Source organism: Littorina saxatilis, linkage group LG10, assembly GCF_037325665.1.
Source record: "Littorina saxatilis isolate snail1 linkage group LG10, US_GU_Lsax_2.0, whole genome shotgun sequence".
In the NCBI taxonomy this organism is placed as follows: domain Eukaryota; kingdom Metazoa; phylum Mollusca; class Gastropoda; order Littorinimorpha; family Littorinidae; genus Littorina; species Littorina saxatilis.
Window position 1 is genome coordinate 164553 of NC_090254.1, and position 20636 is coordinate 185188.

Sequence of the window (20636 nt, forward strand, 5' to 3'; positions counted from 1 at the left end):
TTTGTATATGTTGTTTATGAGTTGTACAGCATCAGTTCTGTGTATGGAATAAGAGTTCAGTGCATTGGTTGGGGTTTTATGAGTCTGACAGTTAGGATTTCATGTATTTTTCTTATCAAAACTGAACCGGTAACTGAAAATGCTAAATTAAAATAATATATTGCTTAGAAATGCTTTTCGATACACAGAATTATTAAACACACACATATTGCTGCAAAGAAGAAAAATTGGATCAAAACATGCACTGGTTCACAAACTGCAACATTTTAAAAAAAGCACATTTTATAACGTTTTTCTCACATTTTGGTGAATAAAACCCCCAAAAATTGCTTTTCACTCAAAATTTAAAATGGTTTCCCTTAATTAGGTTATTCTGCTTGCAAAAATCAAACAAGCAGCAAGCTGTTTCCAAAATTTAAAAAAAAAGTGCTTGCCTACCCTGTCCCCCCTTAAGATTAATTATAATAATACATTTTCAGTCGCACAGAAGAATCTATATGATCGCGCTTCAAGGGCAATGTTTGTTCTTTTGCGCACTTGTAGACAATTGTCACTACCTGTGGACATACAAGTTGACCTGTTCGATAAAATGATTGCTCCAATTTTATTGTATGGATGTGAAGTATGGGGTTTTGGTTCCTGTGAACTTGCTACTAAACTTCAATTGCGTTTTTATAAAATTGTTTTCAAACTAAAAAAATCAACTCCAAATGCTATGATATTTGGTGAACTTGGAAGATATCCACTAGATGTTAATATGAAATGTAGAATGCTTTGCTATTGGTATAAACTGATTAGTCCTATTCATAAAAATAAGTTTTCAAGTATTGTGTATTGCTTTACTTATAGATTGTATATCAACAAGATGATTGAATCCAAGTACTTATGTTTCATTGAAAAAACCTTAAATGAAATTGGTCTCTCTGGCCTTTGGACTTCTCAAGAAAATATTCAATACTCAAGCACATGGTTTAAAAAGAAAGTAAAAAGAAGTCTATATGACCAGTATATCCATAAATGGTTTACAGAAATTGGAACAAAAAATATGTTTTGGAATTATCGAATGTTCAAAGATATTTTTGCATGTGAAGACTACGTCACAACCCTGCCATATCAGCAATGTGTTTCAATGATGAAGTTTAGAACATTAAATAACAATTTACCTGTACAGAAAGAACGTTATCTTAACATCCCGAGGTCAGAAAGAACTTGCACCAAATGTGTATCGCATGACATAGGTGATGAATTCCATTATTTATTTGTCTGTGATTTTTTCAAAGAAGAAAGAGCTGAGTTGTTACCACCTTACTATTGGAAAAAACCTAATACACTTAAATTTAAAAAGTTGTTTGCTACTAAGAAAAAGAAATTGCTAAAGAATATTTTGACTTTATTAATAGAATTTGTAACAGTTTGTTGTGCGTAAGGGTGTGTTGATATTGAACTTCAGTTGTTGCTTTGTAAATGTCTATGTATCAGTGTATTATGTCTTGCCACACACATGCCAAATTTCCTTGTATTGATGAGGACAATAAAATTTCTTGTATCTTGTATCTTGTATCTTGTAATTTTTTTTATTTTTTATTTTTTTATTTATTTATTATATTAGCATATATCATGATTGTATTGATTGTATTTATTGTTCAAAATGCCCCCATGGGTTATGGACCAATAAACTTGAAACTTGAAACTTGATACCAGGATAGGCCTACTTTTACCCTTAAAAACCTGATTTTTCGTTTTCTTCCGGGGGGCTTGCCCCCCTGGGCCCCCTAGCAGGGCGTTTCCCTTGCACCCCACCAGGGCCTGGGCGGCCCCTGGACCCCGGCCTCATTTTCCTTATTTTCAATTCTGATCAGTTTCACCCATGCAAATGGTACGCTTGAGGGTATACAAGGGTTGGCAGATCTGATTTCATTGGCTTGTTTATTGTTGCAGGGTTTGAATCCAGGGCCATACAGATCTGATTTCATTGGCTTGTTTATTGTTGCAGGGTTTGAATCCAGGGCCATACAGGTCTGATTTCATTGGCTTGTTTATTGTTGCAGGGTTTGAATCCAGGGCCATACAGATCTGATTTCATTGGCTTGTTTATTGTTGCAGGGTTTGAATCCAGGGCCATACAGGTCTGATTTCATTGGCTTGTTTATTGTTGCAGGGTTTGAATCCAGGGCAAGCCATCGGAGAGATCAAGAAGATGTTGATCAACTACAACAAGACGGCTGCCAAACAATGAACCACGTGATGCGTAGCATTTCAATCACTGACTTTGTCATCTCAGGCGCTAGACTTCACACCACAGCCATCATGTTTCGCTGGCTTTTGTGCGTCTTTTTCAAACCCTGTTTTTTTCAGTGAACATTACTATTTCTAGCGTCAGTATGTGAGAAATGATTTGAATTGTCACGGTCATTAGCTACCAATATCGATTTCTTTTTCGTCTAATGGCTTTGTTTTGTTGTCCTTTGAGGAGGACTTTTGTGCACAATGTGTCAGGTCAGCTGGAAGTTGTCAAGGATACCACACACAATGTGTCAGGTCAGCTAGAAGTTGTCAAGGATACCACACACAATGTGTCAGGTCAGCTAGAAGTTGTCAAGGATACCACACAGAATGTGTCGGGTCAGCTGGAAGTTGTCAATGATACCACACACAATGCGTTGTCAATGATATCTTGCTCACAGGAAGGAGAGACACAGGTATTGAGCTGTAATTTATGTTGCTTTCCTTTTTTTCTCTGGGCTTTTCTTGTCATATTGAGTATTGTTGGTAAGTTTGTGATACAAAGAGTCTGCTCATGAAGGGTGGGGGGTCTGGTCTGGGTTGTATGCATGGTCCTCCATTCCCTTGTACTCTTTATGGTGTCAAGTATCTTGTGCTCTTTATGTATCTCGGGATTCATTGATTATGCAAAAGCTGGGGGATAGGGATGGGGTAAGTTGGGCTGGGGGATAGGGATGGGGTAAGTTGGGCTGGGGGATAGGGATGGGGTAAGTTGGGCTGGGGGATAGGGATGGGGTAAGTTGGGCTGGGGGATAGGGATGGGGTAAGTTGGGCTGGGGGATAGGGATGGGGTAAGTTGGGCTGGGGGATAGGGATGGGGTAAGTTGGGCTGGGGGATAGGGATGGGGTAAGTTGAGCTGGGGGATAGGGATGGGGTAAGTTGAGCTGGGGGATAGGGATGGGGTAAGTTGAGCTGGGGGATAGGGATGGGGTAAGTTGAGCTGGGGGATAGGGATGGGGTAAGTTGAGCTGGGGGATAGGGATGGGGTAAGTTGGGCTGGGGGATAGGGATAAGTTGAGCTGGGGGATAGGGATGGGGTAAGTTGAGCTGGGGGATAGGGATGGGGTAAGTTGAGCACCGCTGGGTGGTTAGAGTTGGGCTGAAGGAATTTCATGCACCATGTTGCTTTGATTTCTGAAATTATGAGTGTTACTGTTAGGTTAGTAACCTTATTACATGTTTCTGTTAGGTTAGTAACCTTATTACATGTTTCTACTTGTGTAGTTTGTGCTCTCATTGTTTTGCAAAAACTGCAATACAGGTACCTTGATTGAAACGGAGCTTGGTGTACATACAGATGAGTTGTTGGAATAATTAAAGAACGCTCCAGAGAAAAACGAAATGGAAAGGCAAACATGAGAAGGGTGGATGGATATGATTTGTAAATAATAAAGTTAAAGGAACAAGAAAAGGCGGACATATGTTTTTTTCAGTGTGAATGGCTCTCTGAAAGTGAGCATGTCCTCGCACATCAACTCGGCACACACTCCACTCGCCAAAATAACACTTGTCTTATCTACACACACACTCCATAACCACTATAACACTTGTCTTATCTACACACACACACAACGCAGGCTTCACGCACTTGAGAAAAGAATACTAGAACTCATTTAATTCCGCATACACATGATACCTTGTACATCTAATATGATCACACACTGGTATGGCAGGCATACATACAGTAGACCCAGCAGTAACCACACAACTCTACACAGTACACCCAGGCAAATACAACTTCACTACAATCATGTAATTCAACTCGCACAGCTCAAGTCAATAATTTTACCAATCACTGCATATCACACTAAATGCACTCTGCCTGGTACTGGTGCACTATACATGTTTCAGTTTACTAAACAAGATTTTGTTTGTTTGCTTAACGCCCAGCCGACCACGAAGGGCCATATCAGGGCGGTGCTGCTTTGATATATAACGTGCGCCACACACAAGACAGAAGTCGCAGCACAGGCTTCATGTCTCACCCAGTCACATTATTCTGACACCGGACCAACCAGTCCTAGCACTAACCCCATAATGCCAGACGCCAGGCGGAGCAGCCACTAGATTGCCAATTTTTTAAAGTCTTAGGTATGACCCGGCCGGGGTTCGAACCCACGACCTCCCGATCACAGGGCGGACGCCTTACCACTAGGCCAACCGTGCCGGTATACTAAACAAGAGACCTGTAACTTGGTGTAAGGTCTGAACAAACGGACCCACATGAAACTGCACAAACTTAAAACAAGAATAACAAAAATGACAACATTTTGTATGCATTATTTCCGCCCTACACAAGCAGACTGACTGGTCCCTGATCGTGCATGTCCTTTAGACCCATTGTGTCACAATCGTGCACACAACATGATCGTGCATGTCCTTTAGACTCACTTTGTCACACACTTCCACACAACATGATCGTGTATGTCCTTTAGACTCACTTTGTCACACACTTCCACACTACATGATCGTGCATGTCCTTTAGACCCACTTTGTCACACACTTCCACACAACATGATCGTGTATGTCCTTTAGACTCACTTTGTCACACACTTCCACACAACATGATCGTGTATGTCCTTTAGACTCACTTTGTCACACCACACAACATGATCGTGTATGTCCTTTAGACCCACTTTGTCACACACTTCCACACATGATCGTGCATGTCCTTTAGACTCACTTTGTCACACCACACAACATGATCGTGTATGTCCTTTAGACTCACTTTGTCACACACTTCCACACAACATGATCGTGTATGTCCTTTAGACTCACTTTGTCACACCACACAACATGATCGTGTATGTCCTTTAGACCCACTTTGTCACACACTTCCACACAACATGATCGTGTATGTCCTTTAGACTCACTTTGTCACACACTTCCACACAACATGATCGTGTATGTCCTTTAGACTCACTTTGTCACACACTTCCACACAACATGATCGTGCATGTCCTTTAGACCCACTTTGTCACACAACATGATCGTGTATGTCCTTTAGACTCACTTTGTCACACACTTCCACACAACATGATCGTGTATGTCCTTTAGACTCACTTTGTCACACACTTCCACACAGCATGATCGTGCATGTCCTTTAGACTCACTTTGTCACACACTTCCACACAACATGATCGTGTATGTCCTTTAGACTCACTTTGTCACACACTTCCACACAGCATGATCGTGCATGTCCTTTAGACTCACTTTGTCACACACTTCCACACAACATGATCGTGTATGTCCTTTAGACTCACTTTGTCACACACTTCCACACATGATCGTGCATGTCCTTTAGACTCACTTTGTCACACACTTCCACACAACATGATCGTGTATGTCCTTTAGACTCACTTTGTCACACACTTCCACACAACATGATCGTGTATGTCCTTTAGACCCACTTTGTCACACACTTCCACACAACATGATCGTGTATGTCCTTTAGACCCACTTTGTGACACACTTCCACACAGCATGATCGTGCATGTCCTTTAGACCCACACTTCCACACAACATGATCGTGCATGTCCTTTAGACCCACTTTGCGGAGTCACACACTTCCACACAACATGATCGTGTATGTCATTTAGACCCACTTTGTCACACACTTCCACACAACATGATCGTGCATGTCCTTTAGACCCACTTTGTCACACACTTCCACACAACATGATCGTGCATGTCCTTTAGACCCACTTTGTCACACACTTCCACACAACTTGTGACATGATCGTGTATGTCCTTTAGACCCATTGTGTCACACACTTCCACACAACATGATCGTGTATGTCCTTTAGACTCACTTTGTCACACACTTCCACACAACATGATCGTGCATGTCCTTTAGACCCACTTTGTCACACAACATGATCGTGTATGTCCTTTAGACTCACTTTGTCACACACTTCCACACAGCATGATCGTGCATGTCCTTTAGACTCACTTTGTCACACACTTCCACACAACATGATCGTGTATGTCCTTTAGACTCACTTTGTCACACACTTCCACACAACATGATCGTGCATGTCCTTTAGACTCACTTTGTCACACACTTCCACACAACATGATCGTGCATGTCCTTTAGACTCACTTTGTCACACACTTCCACACAAAATGATCGTGTATGTCCTTTAGACCCACTTTGTCACACACTTCCACACAACATGATCGTGTATGTCCTTTAGACCCACTTTGTGACACACTTCCACACAGCATGATCGTGCATGTCCTTTAGACCCACACTTCCACACAACATGATCGTGCATGTCCTTTAGACCCACTTTGCGGAGTCACACACTTCCACACAACATGATCGTGTATGTCATTTAGACCCACTTTGTCACACACTTCCACACAACATGATCGTGCATGTCCTTTAGACCCACTTTGTCACACACTTCCACACAACATGATCGTGCATGTCCTTTAGACCCATTGTGTCACACATTTCCACACAACATGATCGTGCATGTCCTTTAGACTCACTTTGTCACACACTTCCACACAACATGATCATGTATGTCCTTTAGACCCACTTTGTCACACACTTCCACACAACATGATCGTGTATGTCCTTTAGACTCACTTTGTCACACACTTCCACACAACATGATCGTGTATGTCCTTTAGACTCACTTTGTCACACCACACAACATGATCGTGTATGTCCTTTAGACCCACTTTGTCACACACTTCCACACAACATGATCGTGTATGTCCTTTAGACCCACTTTGTCACACACTTCCACACAGCATGATCGTGCATGTCCTTTAGACTCACTTTGTCACACACTTCCACACAACATGATCGTGTATGTCCTTTAGACTCACTTTGTCACACACTTCCGCACAACATGATCGTGTATGTCCTTTAGACTCACTTTGTCACACACTTCCACACAACATGATCGTGTATGTCCTTTAGACTCACTTTGTCACACACTTCCACACAACATGATCGTGTATGTCCTTTAGACCCACTTTGTCACACACTTCCACACAGCATGATCGTGCATGTCCTTTAGACCCACTTTGTCACACAACATGATCGTGCATGTCCTTTAGACCCACTTTGTCACACACTTCCACACAACAAGATCGTGCATGTCCTTTAGACCCACTTTGTCACACCACACAACATGATCGTGTATGTCCTTTAGACCCACTTTGTCACACACTTCCACACAACATGATCGTGTATGTCCTTTAGACTCACTTTGTCACACAACATGATCGTGTATGTCCTTTAGACCCACTTTGTCACACACTTCCACACAACATGATCGTGTATGTCCTTTAGACCCACTTTGTCACACACTTCCACACAACACGATCGTGTATGTCCTTTAGACCCATTGTGTCACAATCGTGCACACAACATGATCGTGTATGTCCTTCCCATCTCCCCCCTTTCCCTCGTCGAGATATAACCTTCGTGGTTGAAAACGACGTTAAACACCAAATAAAGAAAGTGTATGTCCTTTAGACCCATTGTGTCACAATCGTGCACACAACATGATCGTGTATGTCCTTCTTTCGACCCCCTTTGCCTGTGCATGTATAGTTTGTTGGTTATGTTTGGTCGGTTTCTTTGCCTGTGCGTGTATAGTATGCTTGGTCGATGTATGTATTGTAAAGCGCTAAGAGTAGACAATTTTCTAGAATAGCGCTATAAAAGTTTGCATTATTATTATTATTATTGTCACAATCGTGCACTCACTTTGTCGCACACTTCCACACATGATCATGTATGTTCTTTCGACCCCCTTTGTCACAATCGTGCACTCACTTTGTCACACCACACAACATGATCGTGTATGTCCTTTAGACCCACTTTGTCACACAACATGATCGTGTATGTCCTTTAGACTCACTTTGTCACACTTCCACACATGATCGTGCATGTCCTTTAGACCCACTTTGTCACACACTTCCACACAACATGATCGTGTATGTCCTTTAGACCCACTTCCACACAACATGATCGTGCATGTCCTTTAGACCCACTTTGTCACACACTTCCACACAACATGATCGTGTATGTCCTTTAGACTCACTTTGTCACACACTTCCACACAACATGATTGTGTATGTCCTTTAGACTCACTTTGTCACACACTTCCACACAACATGATCATGTATGTCCTTTAGACTCACTTTGTCACACACTTCCACACAACATGATCGTGTATGTCCTTTAGACCCACTTTGTCACACACTTCTACACAACATTGTTTGTTTGTTTATTTGTTGCTTAACGTCCAGCCGACTACGCAGAGCCATATCAGGACGAGGAAGGGGGGGATGAAGGGGGCCACTTGTCAAGCGATTCCTGTTTACAAATGCACTAACCCATTACTTGTGTCCCAGCAGGCTTTAGTAAAACTAAATTAATACCTACTGGAAGATTACCAGTTTCCAGTATGTTAAAATAGGCTTAACCTATCTACTGCTGGACTTACATCAGAACACTAACAGATTAAACTATACATGAATCGCGAGACAAGCGGCAAGAGAAGAGATTTTTGGAAAAAATACAGGTGAATGAGCAAGAAGGCAGAAAAAAGAAAAGAATTCATGAAGAAAAAGAGAGCATGACAGGAAAGAGGAACCAAAAATCTACCTAACAGCAAACTAGAAAGCTCCTGCGGTTCCAAAAACAGGAGGGGCTTTTAATTTCATAACCGCAGTGCCCCACTGCGGGACTACACAACATGATCGTGCATGTCCTTTAGACTCACTTTGTCACACACTTCCACACAACATGATCGTGTATGTCCTTTAGACTCACTTTGTCACACACTTCCACACAACATGATCGTGTATGTCATTTAGACCCACTTTGTCACACACTTCCACACAACATGATCGTGCATGTCCTTTAGACCCACTTTGTCACACACTTCCACACAACATGATCGTGTATGTCCTTTAGACTCACTTTGTCACACACTTCCACACAACATGATCGTGTATGTCCTTTAGACTCACTTTGTCACACAACATGATCGTGTATGTCCCTTAGACCCACTTTGTCACACACTTCCACACAACATGATCGTGTATGTCCTTTAGACCCACTTTGTCACACACTTCCACACAACATGATCGTGTATGTCCTTTAGACTCACTTTGTCACACACTTCCACACAACATGATCGTGTATGTCCTTTAGACTCACTTTGTCACACACTTCCACACAACATGATCGTGTATGTCCTTTAGACTCACTTTGTCACACACTTCCACACAACATGATCGTGTATGTCCTTTAGACCCACTTTGTCACACACTTCCACACAACATGATCGTGTATGTCCTTTAGACCCACTTTGTGACACACTTCCACACAGCATGATCGTGTATGTCCTTTAGACTCACTTTGTCACACAACATGATCGTGTACGTCCTTTAGACCCACTTTGTCACACACTTCCACACAACATGATCGTGTATGTCCTTTAGACTCACTTTGTCACACACTTCCACACAACATGATCGTGTATGTCATTTAGACCCACTTTGTCACACACTTCCACACAACATGATCGTGCATGTCCTTTAGACCCACTTTGTCACACACTTCCACACAACTTGTGACATGATCGTGTATGTCCTTTAGACCCATTGTGTCACACACTTCCACACAACATGATCGTGTATGTCCTTTAGACTCACTTTGTCACACACTTCCACACAACATAAATGGCATGATGGTAGCTTGTCAACTGGTGCTAAGTAAACATATTTTTAAAAAGAATTAGCTGCCTCCGTATTAATAGAACAAATGGTGTCACGGTGGACCCCCCCCCCCCCCCCCCCCCCTCCTTATATTGACCTTCATTTGAAGACTCCCTCAATTTTAAGATCTGGTTTTCTCAGATCGTTGAAGGTCATGAAATGGTTAGATCTGTTAGAGATGGTTCATGGTTAGATCTGTTAGAGATGGTACATGGTTAGATCTGTTAAGAGATGGTACATGGTTAGATCTGTTAAGAGATGGTACATGGTTAGATCTGTTAGAGATGGTACATGGTTAGATCTGTTAGAGATGGTACATGGTTAGATCTGTTAGAGATGGTAAGTGGTTAGATCTGTTACATGGTTAGATCTGTTAGAGATGGTAGATGGTTGGATCTGTTAGAGATGGTAAGTGGTTAGATCTGTTACATGGTTAGATCTGTTAGAGATGGTACATGGTTAGATCTGTTAGAGACGGTACATGGTTAGATCTGTTAGAGATGGTACATGGTTAGATCTGTTACATGGTTAGATCTGTTAAGAGACGGTACATGGTTAGATCTGTTCGAGATGGTACATGGTTAGATCTGTTCGAGATGGTACATGGTTAGATCTGTTAGAGATGGTACATGGTTAGATCTGTTAGAGACAGTACATGGTTAGATATGTTAGAGAACATGGTTAGATATGTTAGAGATGGTAAGTGGTTAGATCTGTTAGAGATGGTAAGTGGTTAGATCTGTTAGAGATGGTACATGGTTAGATCTGTTACATGGTTAGATCTGTTAAGAGACGGTACATGGTTAGATCTGTTAGAGACGGTACATGGTTAGATCTGTTAAGAGACGGTACATGGTTAGATCTGTTAGAGACGGTACATGGTTAGATCTGTTAGAGATGGTAAGTGGTTAGATATGTTAGAGATGGTAAGTGGTTAGATCTGTTAGAGATGGTACATGGTTAGATCTGTTAGAGATGGTACATGTTTAGATCTGTTAGAGATGGTACATGTTTAGATCTGTTAGAGATGGTACATGTTTAGATCTGTTAGAGATGGTACATGTTTAGATCTGTTAGAGATGGTACATGTTTAGATCTGTTAGAGATGGTACATGTTTAGATCTGTTAGAGATGGTACATAGTTAGATCTGTTAGAGATGGTACATGGTTAGATCTGTTAGAGACAGTACATGGTTAGATATGTTAGAGAACATGGTTAGATATGTTAGAGATGGTAAGTGGTTAGATCTGTTAGAGATGGTAAGTGGTTAGATCTGTTAGAGATGGTACATGGTTAGATCTGTTACATGGTTAGATCTGTTAGAGATGGTAGATGGTTAGATCTGTTAGAGATGGTAAGTGGTTAGATATGTTAGAGATGGTAAGTGGTTAGATCTGTTAGAGATGGTACATGGTTAGATCTGTTAGAGATGGTACATGTTTAGATCTGTTAGAGATGGTACATGTTTAGATCTGTTAGAGATGGTACATGTTTAGATCTGTTAGAGATGGTACATGTTTAGATCTGTTAGAGATGGTACATGTTTAGATCTGTTAGAGATGGTACATGGTTAGATCTGTTAGAGATGGTACATGTTTAGATCTGTTAGAGATGGTACATGTTTAGATCTGTTAGAGATGGTACATGTTTAGATCTGTTAGAGATGGTACATGTTTAGATCTGTTAGAGATGGTACATGTTTAGATCTGTTAGAGATGGTACATGTTTAGATCTGTTAGAGATGGTACATAGTTAGATCTGTTAGAGATGGTACATGGTTAGATCTGTTAGAGATGGTAAGTGGTTAGATCTGTTAGAGATGGTAGATGGTTGGATCTGTTAGAGATGGTACATGTTAAGATCTGTTAGAGATGGTACATAGTTAGATCTGTTAGAGATGGTACATGTTTAGATCTGTTAGAGATGGTACATGGTTAGATCTGTTAGAGATGGTACATGTTTAGATCTGTTAGAGATGGTACATGTTTAGATCTGTTAGAGATGGTACATGGTTAGATCTGTTAGCAATGGTACATGGTTAGATCTGTTACATCCAACAACACCATCCCAGGTGTTGAAACGTTACTGTCAAACTCTTTTTAGGGGACCTTCAATGTTCAACTTCTCCACACCTTATCACCATGGCAATCACCCACACCTTATCACCAAGGCAATCACCCACACCTTATCACCATGGCAATCACCCACACCTTATCACCATGGCAATCACCCACACCTTATCACCATGGCAATCACCCACACCTTATCACCATGGCAATCACCCACACCTTATCACCAAGGCAATCATCACCATAAGCCAAACAAACAAAAACAAACAAATGAACAGCATCTTTGTGTCATTGTGAACAAGGATCCCTGCCAACGCTCTCACCTCATTCTCAACAATGCAACAATTACAAAACTCTGTAAAATACAGGACGAAATCCTATCGTTGGTGGGACTGAGCATGCACATACAAAACCCAACAGAACTAAAACAACAATTAGGCAGGCATACCATTATATGTATTACTAAGTAACTCAAATGGCCCACACTGTCGCTGTTTGAGGTTGTGCCACACATAAACACTCCTGCACATCTCTGTAGGACATTCTTGCAATCACGGATGAACTGTAAGAGCAACTCGAACTGCCGAATCGAAAGGGTGCATTGCCGCCGATTCTGCGGGTTATCTTGACTTTGGGTCAGTTTGTACGCGTGCGGATCTTTCCCAGATGTGTGTGGCGAACTGATCGCGGTACATAATAATAATGATAATAATATGACTGATGTGAACCAGTTGATCGGCTAATGGCGATGCCCTAACCAACCCTTTTGCACAGAGCGTATTCTTCCGCCCTTTGCCTAAGCGAGACTGTACTCTCATCCTCAGAATTAATTGACATGTAGCTTATATTCTCAATACCAAAATACCATAAATTTCCTGCTTCTCAATTAAAGCAGAAGTGGGTTTTTTTCTGACAGATTGCATGTGCCTGTGCCACAGATCTAAAAATAGAACCCGCTGTGTCTAATTTTTCAGTTTCGACTTGCGAAGATTTTCTTATAATTATGCCGTAGCTTATTATCCACATTACCAAATGATGAGTTAGTATACAATTCCCAGCAGCTAACAGAAAACACAAGTGTTATTCCGATAACGTACCAGCTAGAACAGCATTTGGAATATAGGCTACGTAGCAGACTACACTGAAATACGACTGCATCAGTTCAGTAAATGAATGGTTTCCGAATTATTATTTCAAGGCAACAACAATCGGAATCGAAAACGTGTAGGGTTTAGAACGTCCGTACCATATATAAGACTTATTACCAGCCTGCCTCATGCGTGCAGACTCGGTGCAACGTGACGAGCAAGTTTTGTTTTTGCAGTGGTTCGATTATTATCATTATTATTATGTACCGCGATCAGTTCGCCACACACATCGATTGCCCTAGCCTAGCAGACGACATAAACCCCACTCAGCAAACTAACATGTTGGGCAAATGTGAACGAAAAAACGATGGGGATATAATACGTGTAGGGTTCAGAACATTCTTACAGTTCAATCAATCAATATGAAGCTTATATAGCGCGTATTCAGTGGGTACAGTTCTAAGCGCTTTAGTACCAGACTCCCCGATGAGTGAAGATACCACACGAGAAACATTCCACATTTATTTCGAAAATGTGCTAACCGTCGACCTTGGGGGTTAGCCAATTCAAGGGGAGTCACTCTGCACAGTCAATCCGTCGAAGCTCGACTAGAGGTTTCGAATCGCAAATAACTAAGAACACAGTCCTTTCTCCGAGTTCAAATGAGGTCTCTCTGAAAGATCATCACTGTTTAGCTTAACGCTACACTGGAATTTACCAACAGAAATTAAAACAAGAGTTTGCGTGTGATGAAAGCACGACACACTTGAGACAGCCCACACAAAAGTAGATCTTCCACGACCTGACCACACAGTTATGCCTATTCAAATGCGCGCAGCAAAATGTGCGTGTTGTATCTTCTTTTTTCTCTGGCGGTACCGACAATATCGTTATTGAAACAATCCCAGTGCACTAAGGGATTTATAGAGCAAATCGAGAAAATTCATTATTGAACGAAGCGCATAGCGTCGAAGCGCATAGCGCCGAGTTCAATAACTATTTCTATACATCCCTTAGTGCACTGGGATGTCTCAATAACTTAAATAATAATAATACGGGAATTTATAACATCAAACACAGCATGCAGAACCAGCCAGAGAGTGACGGATACCTTTATGGCGAGGGTACGACCGGAATGGATATAGTTTCCAAACCACGAAAGCCAAGTTTTATTAGGAGACGGGCTTTCCAAACTGTCTGCAGCAAGAAGCTTGACGCATGTGCTGAGACACAGGATGACGGGGAATCCCTTCCACTATCTACGTGTTAAAAATATAGCCGCTCTTAGCTATTGCAGGCAATATTTGACCTAATGCATGCGGACCGCCGAGTTCTATAGTGCGTTTCATAGCTATGCGCTCCACAGCGCTATGAAATCCCTAAATTATGTGGTGGCTATGCATTGGGCTCCTGGACAGCTAGCCATCACTCTGTTATAGCATCCACACAACATAAACACTTTTTATTCTTCATCAACAACACAAAGCAAAACAGATCAACAATATCCTTTCTCTTTTAATGTTCTCAGCTACATACATCTCCGTCAACAACTCTTTCTTCAAGTCTCTCTCCCTCTCTTTTTGATGACCTCATGTACAGTTCAACCAAATGTATCTCAACTACCCTTATGTACAGTTCAACCAAATGTATCTCAACTCATCAAAGCCAGCACTACCAGCATATCATATCTTCAACAACCTTCAACGCCTCAGTCACTCTCTCTGATAGACACTCCACTCACACAAACACAGCCACGCTCTATCTAGCACACATAACTCATACAACACTCCAAACACACAAACAACACAGCCACGCTCTATCTAGCACACATAACTCATACAACACTCCACACACACAAACAACACAGCCACGCTCTATCTAGCACACATAACTCATACAACACATCACTCACACAAACAACACAGCCACGCTCTATCTAACATACATAACTCATACAAACAACACAGCCACGCTCTATCTAGCACACATAACTCATACAACACTCCACACACACAAGCAACACAGCCACGCTCTATCTAGCACACATAACTCATACAACACTCCACACACACAAACAACACAGCCACGCTCTATCTAACACACATAACTCATACAACACTCCACACACACAAACAACACAGCCACGCTCTATCTAGCACACTTAACTCATACAACACTCCACACACACAAACAACACAGTCACGCTCTATCTAGCACACATAACTCATACAACACTCCACACACACAAACAACACAGCCACGCTCTATCTAGCACACTTAACTCATACAACACTCCACACACACAAACAACACAGCCACGCTCTATCTAACACACATAACTCATACAAACAACACAGCCACGCTCTATCTAGCACACATAACTCATACAACGGCGGGGATATAGCTCAGTTGGTAGCGCGCTGGATTTGTATTCAGTTGGCCGCTGTCAGCGTGAGTTCGATCCCAGGTTCGGCGGAAATTTATTTCAGAGTCAACTTTGTGTGCAGACTCTCTTCGGTGTCCGAACCCTCCCCCCGTGTACACTACATTGGGTGTGCACGTTAAAGATCCCACGATTGACAAAAGGGTCTTTCCTGGCAAAATTGCTTAGGCACAGTTAATAATTGTCTACCTATACCCGTGTGACTTGGAATAATAGGCCGTGAAAGGTAAATATGCGCCGAAATGGCTGCAATCTACTGGCCGTATAAAATTTCATCTCACACGGCATCACTGCAGAGCGCCTAGAACTGTACCCACGGAATATGCGCGATATAAGCGTCATTGATTGATTGATTGAACACTCCACACACACAAACACAGCCACGCTCTATCTAGCACACATAACTCATACAACACTCCACACACACAAACAACACAGCCACGCTCTATCTAGCACACATAACTCATACAACACTCCACACACACAAACAACACAGCCACGCTCTATCTAACACACATAACTCATACAACACTCCACACACACAAACAACACAGCCACGCTCTATCTAGCACACTTAACTCATACAACACATCACACACACAAACAACACAGCCACGCTCTATCTAGCACACATAACTCATACAACACTCCACACACACAAACAACACAGCCACCCTCTATCTAACATACATAACTCATACAACACTCCACACACACAAACAACACAGCCACGCTCTATCTAACATACATAACTCATACAACACTCCACACACACACAAACAACACAGCCACGCTCTATCTAACATACATAACTCATACAACACTCCACACACACAAACAACACAGCCACGCTCTATCTAGCACACTTAACTCATACAACACTCCACACACACAAACAACACAGCCACGCTCTATCTAACACACATAACTCATACAACACTCCACACACACAAACAACACAGCCACGCTCTATCTAGCACACTTAACTCATACAACACTCCACACACACACAAACAACACAGCCACGCTCTATCTAGTACACATAACTCATACAACACTCCACACACACAAACAACACAGCCACGCTCTATCTAGTACACATAACTCATACAACACATCACTCACACAAACAACACAGCCACGCTCTATCTAGTACACATAACTCATACAACACTCCACACACACAAACAACACAGCCACGCTCTATCTAGTACACATAACTCATACAACACTCCACACACACAAACACAGCCACCCTCTATCTAACATACATAACTCATACAACACTCCACACACACAAACAACACAGCCACGCTCTATCTAGTACACATAACTCATACAACACTCCACACACACAAACAACACAGCCACGCTCTATCTAGTACACATAACTCATACAACACTCCACACACACAAACAACACAGCCACGCTCTATCTAGTACACATAACTCATACAACACTCCACACACACAAACAACACAGCCACGCTCTATCTAGCACACTTAACTCATACAACACTCCACACACACAAACAACACAGCCACGCTCTATCTAACATACATAACTCATACAACACTCCACACACACAAACAACACAGCCACGCTCTATCTAGCACACTTAACTCATACAACACTCCACACACACAAACAACACAGCCACGCTCTATCTAGTACACATAACTCATACAACACTCCACACACACAAACAACACAGCCACGCTCTATCTAGTACACATAACTCATACAACACTCCACACACACAAACAACACAGCCACGCTCTATCTAGTACACATAACTCATACAACACTCCACACACACAAACAACACAGCCACGCTCTATCTAGTACACATAACTCATACAACACTCCACACACACAAACAACACAGCCACGCTCTATCTAACACACATAACTCATACAACACTCCACACACACAAACAACACAGCCACGCTCTATCTAACATACATAACTCATACAACACATCACTCACACAAACAACACAGCCACGCTCTATCTAACATACATAACTCATACAACACTCCACACACACAAACAACACAGCCACGCTCTATCTAGTACACATAACTCATACAACACATCACTCACACAAACAACACAGCCACGCTCTATCTAACACACATAACTCATACAACACTCCACACACACAAACAACACAGCCACGCTCTATCTAGCACACTTAACTCATACAACACTCCACACACACACAAACAACACAGCCACGCTCTATCTAACATACATAACTCATACAAACAACACAGCCACGCTCTATCTAACACACATAACTCATACAACACTCCACACACACAAGCAACACAGCCACGCTCTATCTAGCACACTTAACTCATACAACACTCCACACACACAAACAACACAGCCACGCTCTATCTAACACACATAACTCATACAACACTCCACACACACAAACAACACAGCCACGCTCTATCTAACACACATAACTCATACAACACTCCACTCACACAAACAACACAGCCACGCTCTATCTAACACACATAACTCATACAACACTCCACACACACAAACAACACAGCCACGCTCTATCTAACATACATAACTCATACAACACTCCACACACACAAACAACACAGCCACGCTCTATCTAACACACATAACTCATACAACACTCCACACACACACAAACAACACAGCCACGCTCTATCTAACATACATAACTCATACAACACTCCACACACACAAACAACACAGCCACGCTCTATCTAGCACACTTAACTCATACAACACTCCACACACACACAAACAACACAGCCACGCTCTATCTAGTACACATAACTCATACAACACATCACTCACACAAACAACACAGCCACGCTCTATCTAACATACATAACTCATACAACACTCCACACACACACAAACAACACAGCCACGCTCTATCTAGCACACTTAACTCATACAACACTCCACACACACACAAACAACACAGCCACGCTCTATCTAACATACATAACTCATACAAACAACACAGCCACGCTCTATCTAACACACATCAGACATACACCGCCCTCCACTCACACAAACATGTACAATAGCCTCACGCTATCTAACACACATAACTCACACATCAGACTGAACGTCACCAACAAAAAAAAACCACAGCCACGCTCTATCACACATCACACCACCCTTTTTTGAAAGCAACCACACACACACTAAAACACATGTATCACATATAACTCAAACCCCCCCTAACTCACACACCCCACTAACCCGCACATCACAATCACACTAACACACATGTATCACATCTAACCCACACACCCCGCTAACCCACACATCACAATCACACTAACACACATGTATCACATCTAACTCACACACCCCGCTAACCCACACATCACAATCACACTAACACACATGTATCACATCTAACCCACACACCCCGCTAACCCACACATCACAATCACACTAACACACATGTATCACATCTAACCCACACACCCCGCTAACCCACACATCACAATCACACTAACACACATGTATCACATCTAACCCACACACCCAGCTAACCCGCACATCACAATCACACTAACACACATGTTTCACATCTAACCCACACACCCAGCTAACCCGCACATCACAATCACACTAACACACATGTATCACATCTAACCCACACACCCAGCTAACCCGCACATCACAATCACACTAACACACATGTATCACATCTAACTCACACACCCCGCTAACCCACACATCACAATCACACTAACACACATGTATCACATCTAACCCACACACCCCGCTAACCCACACATCACAATCACACTAACACACATGTATCACATCTAACCCACACACCCAGCTAACCCGCACATCACAATCACACATGTATCACATCTAACCCACACACCCCGCTAACCCACACATCACAATCACACTAACACACTTGTATCACATCTAACTCACACACCCCGCTAACCCGCACATCACAATCACACTAACACACATGTATCACATCTAACCCACACACCCAGCTAACCCGCACATCACAATCACACTAACACACATGTATCACATCTAACCCACACACCCCGCTAACCCGCACATCACAATCACCCTAACACACATGTATCACATCTAACCCACACACCCCGCTAACCCACACATCACAATCACACTAACACACATGTATCACATCTAACCCACACACCCCGCTAACCCACACATCACAATCACACTAACACACATGTATCACATCTAACCCACACACCCCGCTAACCCACACATCACAATCACACTAACACACATGTATCACATCTAACCCACACACCCAGCTAACTCCCACACCACACTCTATGGTTTCCCTGAGCGCGACGGAGAGCTGGAGCCGGTGAGCGGCGGCAGGACGGGAGTGTCTTTACTGGAGCGGAATGCAGGGTCCATGACACTGTGACGCTGAGCCATGCGCTCCTGGTCCTCCTGCCACTGCACCTTGCGGGCGTGCTGTGCAATCGCGTCAGACACCACTTCCTCCACCATGCGCTCCGTCAGCACCCCGTCCTCTGACGCGTACGCCCTCGCCTGAAACGTAGTGACAGTGGTCAGTTTTTATCACAAGATAGATCAGTCACTAGGCCCTCGCCTGAAACGTAGTGACAGTGGTAAGTTTTTATCACAAGATACACGGGTCACTAGGCCCTCGCCTGTAACAGCAGTCAGTGTTTAACACAAGATACACGGGTCACTAGGCCCTCGCCTGTAACAGCGGTCAGTGTTTATCACGATACACGGGTCACTAGGCCCTTGCCTGTAACAGCGGTCAGTTTTTATCACAAGATACACGGGTCACTAGGCCCTCGCCTGTAACAGCGGTCAGTTTTTATCACAAGATACACGGGTCACTAGGCCCTCGCCTGTAACAGCGGTCAGTGTTTATCATAAGATACACGGGTCACTAGGCCCTCGCCTGTAACAGCGGTCAGTTTTTATCACAAGAT

At 42.6% G+C, this 20636-nt stretch overlaps 2 protein-coding genes and 2 long non-coding RNA genes across 5 annotated transcripts in view; 2 read left to right on the forward strand and 2 right to left on the reverse strand.

Annotated features, from left to right (window-relative positions):
* LOC138977913 (succinate dehydrogenase [ubiquinone] iron-sulfur subunit, mitochondrial-like) overlaps positions 1–2445 on the forward strand; it is a 65048-nt gene extending 62603 nt beyond the window's left edge. Inside the window, exon 8 of one of the 2 annotated variants that reach the window (XM_070350518.1) lies at positions 1939–2037. In XM_070350518.1, coding sequence (XP_070206619.1) covers positions 1939–2022 — 84 coding nt within the window. In that variant the 3' untranslated portion in view covers positions 2023–2037. Of the gene's footprint in view, positions 1–1938; positions 2038–2158 lie in introns of those variants that run through there. The other variant, XM_070350519.1, reaches the window with a different exon arrangement.
* Positions 1–9122, reverse strand: part of LOC138977915 (uncharacterized) — a 92196-nt gene extending 83074 nt beyond the window's left edge. Inside the window, exon 1 of the long non-coding RNA XR_011459515.1 lies at positions 8526–9122. This is a non-coding gene — a long non-coding RNA (uncharacterized lncRNA). The remainder of the gene's footprint in view (positions 1–8525) is intronic.
* LOC138977914 (uncharacterized) lies at positions 3332–3695 on the forward strand. Its single transcript, XR_011459514.1, has 2 exons — positions 3332–3443; positions 3474–3695. It is a non-coding gene; the product is annotated as an uncharacterized lncRNA (long non-coding RNA).
* A 10119-nt stretch (positions 9123–19241) lies between the features above and the next one.
* LOC138977916 (ATPase family AAA domain-containing protein 3-like) overlaps positions 19242–20636 on the reverse strand; it is a 73862-nt gene continuing 72467 nt past the window's right edge. The window contains exon 15 of the mRNA XM_070350520.1: positions 19242–20220. Coding sequence (XP_070206621.1) covers positions 19993–20220 — 228 coding nt within the window. The 3' untranslated portion in view covers positions 19242–19992. The remainder of the gene's footprint in view (positions 20221–20636) is intronic.